Source organism: Nicotiana tabacum, chromosome 8, assembly GCF_000715075.1.
Source record: "Nicotiana tabacum cultivar K326 chromosome 8, ASM71507v2, whole genome shotgun sequence".
Taxonomy (NCBI): Eukaryota; Viridiplantae; Streptophyta; class Magnoliopsida; order Solanales; family Solanaceae; genus Nicotiana; species Nicotiana tabacum.
Window position 1 is genome coordinate 31,286,279 of NC_134087.1, and position 9,406 is coordinate 31,295,684.

At 36.2% G+C, this 9,406-nt stretch overlaps 1 protein-coding gene across 2 annotated transcripts; it reads left to right on the forward strand.

Annotated features, from left to right (window-relative positions):
* The first annotated feature begins 4,847 nt into the window (after positions 1-4,847).
* On the forward strand, positions 4,848-7,927 carry LOC107798874 (gibberellin receptor GID1B-like). 2 transcript variants are annotated; one of them, XM_016621903.2, is made up of 3 exons: positions 4,848-5,222; positions 5,804-6,685; positions 7,449-7,927. In XM_016621903.2, the coding sequence occupies exons 1-3, from the start codon at positions 5,184-5,186 to the stop codon at positions 7,710-7,712; spliced, it is 1,185 nt and encodes a 394-aa protein (XP_016477389.1). In that variant the 5' UTR covers positions 4,848-5,183; the 3' UTR covers positions 7,713-7,927. The 2 variants fall into 2 exon arrangements, with proteins under 2 accessions (XP_016477389.1, XP_016477390.1); XM_016621904.2 differs by lacking the exon at positions 7,449-7,927 and having other exon boundaries at positions 4,861-5,222; positions 5,804-7,283.
* The last annotated feature ends 1,479 nt before the right edge of the window (positions 7,928-9,406 follow it).

Genomic DNA, 9,406 nt, shown 5'->3' on the forward strand with positions numbered 1-9,406 from the left:
ACTCATGTCTATGGAAAGTATGATATTAAGATTTTGATTGCAGTTGTAGTAGATGCCAACGGATAAATATTTGCACTAGCTTTTGCCATTTGTGCCAATGAAAGCGAAGAGACGTGGAAGCTTTTTTGAACCACTTGAAGCAACACGTTGTCAAACAGCGTTCAGGTATTTGTCTAATATTTGATCGATATGGTGGTATTTTAAGTTTTGTACAGCATTTGCCTAAATGGAAGGAACCTTATGCATACCACTGTTACTGTGTGAGGCACCTGAAGGCCAATTTCCAGAAGAAATATCCTGACAAGGCCTTGCATGGTTTTAATGTGGATGGCTGCAACTAAGCGCCAGTAGTGCAAATTCATGAGGCATATGGAAGCGATCCGACAGTTAGATCCACAAGCCTATACTTGACTGATGGGACATGAGCTTCACATGTGGACATTGCATGCTGATAGCGGCAGACGATGGGGAGCCTTAACTACAAATGTGTCGGAGTCATTCAACGACTTGTTGAAGTCTGCCCGTGGATTGCCTGTCATTGCCATGGTCCACATGATATTCAAACAGATTGCGGAGAGGTTTGTTGAACGGCATGGAGCTGCATCGGTATTGATGGAAAGGGGTGTTCAATTTATGCCAATACCGATGAGAAGATTTGAAAGGTACATGAGGCGAGCACATTGGCATTCATTTTTACAGTACGATCACGACCGGGGTTAAAATCACTATCCGCGGACACCGGGGGGATAGTCTACAGACGGTGAATGAAGCCAGTAGGTTGTGTTCATGTGGGAAATGGACCATCTACCACATGCCTTGCGCACATTCCTTGAAGTGTTTTCAACAAGTTGGTTTAGGGGCAACCAACTATATTGATAGGCAATACAGTGTTGCTGCATACGTTGACACGTATAGTGGGCAGTTACAACCATTGGGTGCTGAACATTATTGGCCGCCAGAACCTTTTAAAATGTTGTGTAACAAGGATTATTTGCGCAAGCTGCAAGTGCAAAAGAGAACGCGTATACGGAACCAAATGGATATTGGTGACACCATTTATGCGCGTAATGTGGCATATGCTCGCAACCAGGAAATAACCGTCATAAATGTCCACGCTCGATATTTGAGGCCCGGTAGCACCAAGCTATCCTTAATTATTATGTGTGTCAATTTCAATATTTTTAAAATTTTGTTAGTTTAATAAATTAAATAATTAATTATTTAATTGGACAGAGTAATTATCTATGGGTTCCAGGCTCGATATTTGAGGCCCAGTAGCACCAACCTATCCTTAATTCCTTTGTGTGTCAATTTCAATATTTTTCGAATTTTGTTAGTTTATAAATTAAATAATTAATTTTTAATTGGATATAGTATACAACTATGAGTTCCACGCTCGATATTTAATTTGACAACATATATTAGTTTGTTACTTCTGTAAGTTTATTTTATAAATTAAATAATTAATTTTATAAAGTGTAATTGGATAGAATTTGTAGTTAGTACATGCTTAAACTACAGAGACTCTACGATAAAATGCTATATATTTTACTATGCTAAAAGGCTCTATATTTTATTACGCTAAAAGGCTCAATATTTTACTATGCTAAAAAGCTCTATATTTTACTACGCTAAAAGGCCACTATTCTTTAAGCAAATAAATAATCTAAACTAAATAAAAACAACAAACATATAAACATAACATTCACGAAATTACATATAAAATAGTAAAAGATATTTGTGAACAATTTCATTAATAATAAAAATTATTTCTCAAGTTTTAACTATTTTTTTAAAACACTAATAATTTAATCCGGGTAAAAATAACATACAATTTTAATCGCAAAGATAACACAAATCAACATGGAAACACATTCAAGAAAACAAATATGCATATGCTCTACGAGTTTCGACATAAACCAAATCGGAATACCTCGATTTATATTTTTTGAAATATCAAAAATTTGAAATTTTGAACCCGAAAGAAGGAATCTAAGGCTTGGGTTGTATGTGAGACCTACGCTCTTCACTTTTTGTGTGACGGGTAGGGCCCAAGATTTTTTCTTTTTTTAATTGAGGGGGGACCAGTAGAATGGTTTGGGGGGTTTAAAAAGTCGACTGGTTTTGTCGTGGGGAAGAAAGAGGGGTTATATTTTTTTTATAGGAAAACACAGTATATTACTTAAACGTAGTACTATACTGCATTTTCCTATAAAAAATTTATTTTTAGTAAAACGTAGTATAGTACTGCGTTTTACTTTAACGACTAACTTTTCGTTAAAGTAAAACGCAGTATTATACTGTATTTTATATAGAAATATAACTTTTTTTTAAACTATATAAACATATTTTATGTCCAAAAATCCACCATTTTAGTTTCGGACTCTCGTATTCCTCCTCTTTTGCTTTTTTTTTTTTGGCTATCAATTATCCAATAAATAAAATCAATTGCTGACACGTAACCTTACAAAATTTCCAAAAAATGGGTCCCATCTCATCATCTGGTTTCTTCTATTAGCCAAAGAAAAATCTCATCAATCAAATCGCAAATTACGCTTACTCCAGGAAACACGTGTCATTATCGGGCAGCCCCTATCCAATTGGTCCCATTTAAAAAGTTTGCAGACCCCACCTTCCTAGTATCTGCTTTGCCCCATGGTGGGTCCTAATAAGCTGACACGTGTCGGTAGCTTAATGAATAAAAGGTGTAGATTGAATGCATATAGGCGAAAGGACGACAAAATTCCAAATCTTCTCTCTCTCTCTCTTTTCTTCATAGAATCTGACAAAAGACATGCCGTCACGCGGCTGTTCGCTAAATGACAAAATACGTGTCATACTCCAAGGTAGTGGATGTGGTTTGATTGAGATAGTTAGGGTAATTTGGTCAATTCAGTTACCTGCCGAGAGAAGAGTGATAATATATTGTCGCCACGTACCATGGCGTCGGCAGCACGCACGAAAAGCTAGAGTTACAGCATGTTTTGATTAAACGCATAGTATTGTATTAATTTATATTGTTGTTTTAATTTTATACGTTTTGTTTCATTTCAAGAGTAGAGTAGGTGTTCGATTGCATACGAATTTAAATCTATTTTTTGCTTATAATTTAGAAGATTGTGATTTTAAATATACATGACAATTTTTATGGTTATAGAACGAAAAAGAAAGAGTATTATAAACTAGAATGAAGAAGTATTTGCATTGATCATTATTAAATTTATTTTATATAAGACTAACAATGTTACATGCTAGCGAATACTGAAATGTTTAATTACAACACATGCATTTAAGAGGTGAGTGTTGCAGGTGCTAATAAGAGAAGGTTGTTTGAGATAATTTAATAGCTTACTTTGATGTACCTATGCTTCAATTTATAGGTGTGAAATCAGTAAAAATAGCATGGTATAACCAGTTTTCGGACTGATTATTTAAAAATAGCCAGCGTTTACCAAGTCAATGAAAAATAGCCACTATTTTGCTGCAACAGAGACCGGTCCAGCATAATGTACTGGAGTTCGGTGCACCTGTGTATAAACTCCAGCATATTATGCTGGACCGATATACTTTGCTGGCTTCAGTATAATATACTGGAGACTGGAGACTGGAGCACCGATGCTCCAAACTCCAATATAATACGCTGGAGTTCAAGTATACTTATGCTGGAACTCCAACATAATATATTGGCATATTTTCCGGGTTTTGAACAATATTTTCGCTCAAATTTATCTTTACATGAAAAGTGGCTAAATTTCGATTTCTTTTAAAATTGTGCTATTTTTGAACGAGCTACAACTGACTATTTTTGAATTTCACCTGTGAAATCATGGTGATTGAAAGAGTTAAAATGGGATAAAGTAGACATAAAATCATATGAAATGAAATTATTTTGAAATAGCAACATTACAATCTCTTGGAATCATTACATACTTAACAAAAGATAGACAAAATAGAAGAAAATGATTTGTCGCACGCGATTCCAATAGTTTGGAATACACATTATTCTATCCGTTTCAAATTATACGAGATACTTTCCTTTTTAATCTAATTTGAAAATAATTTAACTTTAAAATGTTCATTTTACTAATTTTATCCCTAATGAGAATTTTTTATAACCACACAAATATCATGACTCCATAAAGCTTTTAAGACCACAAGTTTCAAAAAAAAAAATTCTATTAAACTGCGACTCAAACTATCTCATCTAAGTTGACACGGACGGACTAGTTACTTTAATAAATTTGATGTAGGGTCCTATTATTTTAAGAGTCCCTAGCGGAAATTTTATACACTAGAAAATATAGAGAAATTTTGTTATTTTTATTTTGTATAATGAGATGAATTGAAACGAGGAACAAAATCTGTATTCAAAGGCCATAAGTACAGATAATTGCTGGTAAACTTTAGATCTGATGCAGTGTACTAAACTGGTTAAACTTGATTCTCAACAAATTTAGATTTATAGGATTGCAGATGAATATTCGCTCTCCCCTGTTACTAAAAAGAACAGAAAAATCATCCGTTCTCTTCTTCTCTCCTTATTTCTTTAGACAGAGATAATAGAGAAGATTTTATTTACAAATGTGTGTAAATTAATGGTGGGTCATATTACACCGGCACACTATACAATCAAACTTTTGTATAACAACATTCCTATATAACATGACTTCATTGTAAAAGTCAAATCTTTGCTAGAATCAATTTTTATATATGTTTTCTATAATAACACTTTGTTATAATATTTAAAAGTATTTGAAACAATTGAGACTGTTATAGAAATATTTGATCGATATATTTTGGCCGCCTAATTTGTCGTCTATTGCCCGTTTGCTTTTTGACTCCATGCCCATCTTTCTCCTCTCTTTATCCTTCTTACCCTTTTTTCCTCTGTTCTTATTAACTGTCTTTATATTTCCCTTCTCTATTCCTCTTTCACTCTCTCTTTTTAAAATATATTTTCTGGGTAATATATCTCTTCCTCTATCCTCTTCCTAATAAGCTCTCTGTTTCACTAGTGCTGTTGTTTTTTCTTGAGACTCTGTTCTTTCCTCAGTAGTGTTGTTTGAAACTCAAAACGAGAAATCAAAGTCTCTTTTGCATTATGAGCGTTAAAAGCTAATCTTTTTTTGAAGATTAGTGTCCCTTTCTAGGTGTCTCTTAAGATTGATTCTTGTGTAATAGTCATGGCAGGTGATAATGAAGTTAACGCTGCTGAATCTAAGGTATTTTCTTTAATTCAACTTGTTATATTCTAGTATATCTCATTTCGACATTTCTTTACATAATTTCTTGCGTTTGCTGTTATCAATTTCGTTAGTTACTTTAGTTAAAGGATCATTTCATGTATATTCAACGATTTTGTTTGTTTTTTATTAATAATAAAGAGTTTAGACCTCAGTTTTCTGAGAAAAGTTCATTTTTTTGAGAATCCAACCTTATATTTGGGGCAAAAACAAGAATCTTTATCGTTGTTTTTGTTGATATGAGCTTTGCTTATGTTTCTTTGGCATTACCTTTTGTCAGTTTAACACCTTTTATGAAATTACCGTTTCTTTCCTATTGCTGTTTGGGGTTTAATTTTTTCTTATTTAATTTTACCATCATTTCCTTTTTCTTCTTTTGAAAAAAAGAAAAACTATAATGCTTTTTACCCTTTCAAAAAAGAAAGAAGAAGAAAGTCTGATGCTTTCTTTGTGTAATGGCTAGTTGTGGATTGTCAAAAGATGCATTTGCTATTATCAGTTTGTTTCTGGCATCTATTTAGATGTTTTGTAATGACTAGGCTTTATGTCCCTTTTGACAGAGATTGGTTCCACTTAACACATGGATCCTCATTTCCAATTTCAAACTGGCTTACAACATGCTACGCCGGCCTGATGGCACGTTCAATCGCGATTTGGCTGAGTTCTTGGAGCGAAAGGTCCCTGCTAACTCATTTCCAGTTGATGGGGTTTACTCTTTTGATGTAGTTGATCGGGCGACAAGCTTGCTTAACCGCGTCTATAGACCTGCTCCGGACAATGAGGATGAATGGGGTAAAGTAGAACTTGAGAAACCATTGAGCACCACTGAAATTGTTCCTGTTATTGTGTTTTTCCATGGTGGAAGTTTTACTCATTCCTCAGCTAATAGTGCTATTTATGATACATTCTGTCGTCGCCTTGTTAGCATTTGTAAGGCTGTTGTTGTATCTGTGAACTATAGACGATCGCCTGAGCATCGATACCCTTGTGCATATGATGATGGATGGAGTGCTCTTAAATGGGTAAAGTCAAGGCCGTGGCTTCGAAGTGGGAAAGATTCAAAAGTTCATGTCTACTTGGCTGGTGATAGTTCTGGTGGTAACATTGCTCACCATGTTGCTGTGAGGGCTGCTGAAAACGGGGTCGAAGTATTAGGTAATATTCTCCTTCATCCCATGTTTGGTGGGCAAAAGAGGAGTGAATCTGAGAAGAGATTGGATGGTAAATTTTTTGTAACAATTCAAGATAGGGATTGGTATTGGAGAGCATATTTACCACAAGGGGAAGATAGGGACCATCCGGCATGTAATATATTTGGACCTAGAGGTAAAAATCTAGAAGGAGTTAAGTTTCCAAAGAGCCTAGTTGTGGTAGCTGGTTTGGATCTTGTTCAAGATTGGCAATTGGCTTATGTTAAAGGCCTGCAGAAATCAGGGCATGAGGTGAATCTACTATATCTAAAGCTAGCAACAATTGGTTTCTACTTCTTGCCTAATAACGATCATTTTCGCTGCCTAATGAAGGAGATAACCAGCTTCATCCATCCTAAGTCCTAACTGTTCATTGATTCACTTAACTTCAATTATAGGCAGCTTATACATAACAGAATCTTGACCTTCACCTCAGGTTTTTCCTCTTCAGTAGTATATAGTATATCATGTATATTAGATGATTAAGTAGAGACAAACCAACAGTCGTACGCCTGTTGGGTTGTTATTCTCCATCCATCTGAGGATCAGTTCTATGGTCTTCTACATGTAAAAGCAGTGGAGGTGTTCAGGTGCCTAGGAATTGTGATTTGAGTAATTCCAAGAGGCTTCATCTTGCTTTGTGAAGTTCTGTAGAAATGGGGGGTGGGACCAGTATTGATAATGTAAGTCAGAGAATTTCTAGGTGTCTCAGTTGTTTCCAGCATCTGGCTACTACCACAAAAAAGAACTATAGTAATTTCGGATGTATTGGAAATTTCATGCTGTGGCAACTTATTTTGTAATTTATACTTGTGCTCTAGAGATATAATATAAAGATTTAGTTCCATCGTTTTTTTCTCCTGTGTGATACACAATTTGACATAGTTCATTACTTCATATTGTTGTCTCTTAGTCATACTCCACAATTTGACATAGTTCACATGGTTAAGAAATATATATATATATTCTCATTTTAATTGAAGACTCTTAAGGTGAAACTATTTAATTTTTGTAGGAACAGAGAAAAAAACCAATCTTCTTGTATCCTAGTAGGGATAATAATAAGTACGTTATCGTGGAGGCAGCGGAAAGGAAACACCCAAAAATTGGGAGGATTTTAGTGGTGGACCAGAGCACAAGTACACAGTTCCATTTGCTTCAACAGGCCAATGACATTGTGACAAACCCCGTCCATTCACAAAGTGTAGTTCTATATTTTTCTCAAAAGAAAACAAGTGATTGGACGAGTGTGATTTGTAGTTGTTGTCATCATCAATGACTTGCTGCCATTTTTTGACGTTGATCGACTCATTTCTTTGTCATAATATCTTGGTGTTGTACTGCTGTATTATATGGGTCCTTTTTGGAATTTCCGATACTTTAGGGAAATTGGAGGACATTTCCTAAAGCTTGGGCTTTAGACTAGCAACTTTAGAAGGGGATTTATTGGGAATTTTGGTTGTAGCGCATGCGTTATTTTTTTGTGTGTAATGGATATTCTCACTTATTAGGATTAGTGATAAATTAAGGTGATTATATGTGTTAATTAGCATAAGGAAAAGTTTGGCGCAACCGTAACAATTTTCGTCATGTGACTTTCAAGGCATAAAAATGTGCATGCATAAGATCAATTTGGTCCTTATGTGTGATACACATAATATATTTGTTTAGTGTAACTAGTCGTCGGAGTAATTAATTCTCTTCCAACTGTTCGGGACCATTTAGAAAAACAAAACAAAGAAACATGCTCCACAACAACAACCCAATAAAATCCCACAAGTGAGGTTTGAGAAGGGTAGTTTGTACGCAGATCTTATTATCCCTACCCGAAGGAGTAGAGAGGCTGTTTCCAGAAGACCCTCGGCTCAAGATAATAAGAAAAACAAAAAGGAGAGAATATTAGTTTCACCACCGAGATCATATGAAAAATAGGAACATAAAATGCAAAAGGAAAAATGCAAAATAAAAATGATGGCTAGTAAATAGGTCCTGCACCGAAAAGTGAAAATAGTAAGACACGACATTGCCCCTAGCTATTTCAGACAAAAACTCTACCAGACTAGGCTCACAACAGTACAAGGTAACGCAAGACTGAGCTACCTCCTAGCCTACAACCGTAATACTCGACCTCCATAACTTCCTATCAAGTGTCATGTCCTCGAAAATCTGAAGCCTCGCCATATCCTGCCTGATCACTTCTCCCCAATACTTCTTAGTCCGCCCTCTACCTCTTCTCGTGCCCTCCACAACCAGTCGCTCACACCTCCTTACTGGAGCATCTGGGCTTCTCCTCTATACATGTCCGAACCATATGAGTCTCGCTTCCCGCATCTTGTCATCAATGGGAGCCACGTGCACCTTCTCCCGAATATCATAATTTCTAATCTTGTCTATCCTAGTGTGTCCGCACATCCACCTCAACATCCTCATTTCTACTACTTTCATATTTTGGATATGTGAGTTCTTAACAGGCCAAGACTCAGCCCCATACATCATGACCGATCTAACCACCGCTTTATAAAACTTACCTTTGAGTATCGTTGGTACTCTCTTGTTACACAAAACTCCGGATGCTAACCTCCACTTCATCCATCCTACCCCAATACGGTGTCAACATCCTCATCGATCTCCCCTCCCCCGTGGATAACCGAATCAAGGTACTTGAAGCTGCCTCTACTTAGGATAACCTGTGATTCAAGCCTGACATCCACGCCCACTTCCCCCGGCTCAGTGCTGAACTTACACTCCAGGTATTCCGTCTTTGTTCTGCTCAGCTTGAAACCTTTAGACTCAAGAATCTGTCTCCAAACTTCTAGTCTCTCGTTAATACCGGCTCGTGACTCATCAATCAGAACTATGTCATCGGCAAATAGCATGCACCATGGCACCTCCCCTTGAATATGGTTTTTAATGCATCCATCACCAGGGCAAATAAGAACGGACTGAGCGCAGAGCCTTGGTGTAACCCCTGTT

What these genes read in the sequence shown, in the direction of transcription:
- LOC107798874 (XM_016621903.2), top strand. Translation starts at nt 5,184, where the DNA reads ATGGCAGGTGATAATGAAGTTAACGCTGCTGAATCTAAG. An exon ending in TTAACGCTGCTGAATCTAAG is followed by an intron (nt 5,223 to 5,803) that starts GTATTTTCTTTA and finishes CCCTTTTGACAG; the next exon opens with AGATTGGTTCCACTTAACAC. An exon ending in TGCAGAAATCAGGGCATGAG is followed by an intron (nt 6,686 to 7,448) that starts GTGAATCTACTA and finishes TAATTTTTGTAG; the next exon opens with GAACAGAGAAAAAAACCAAT.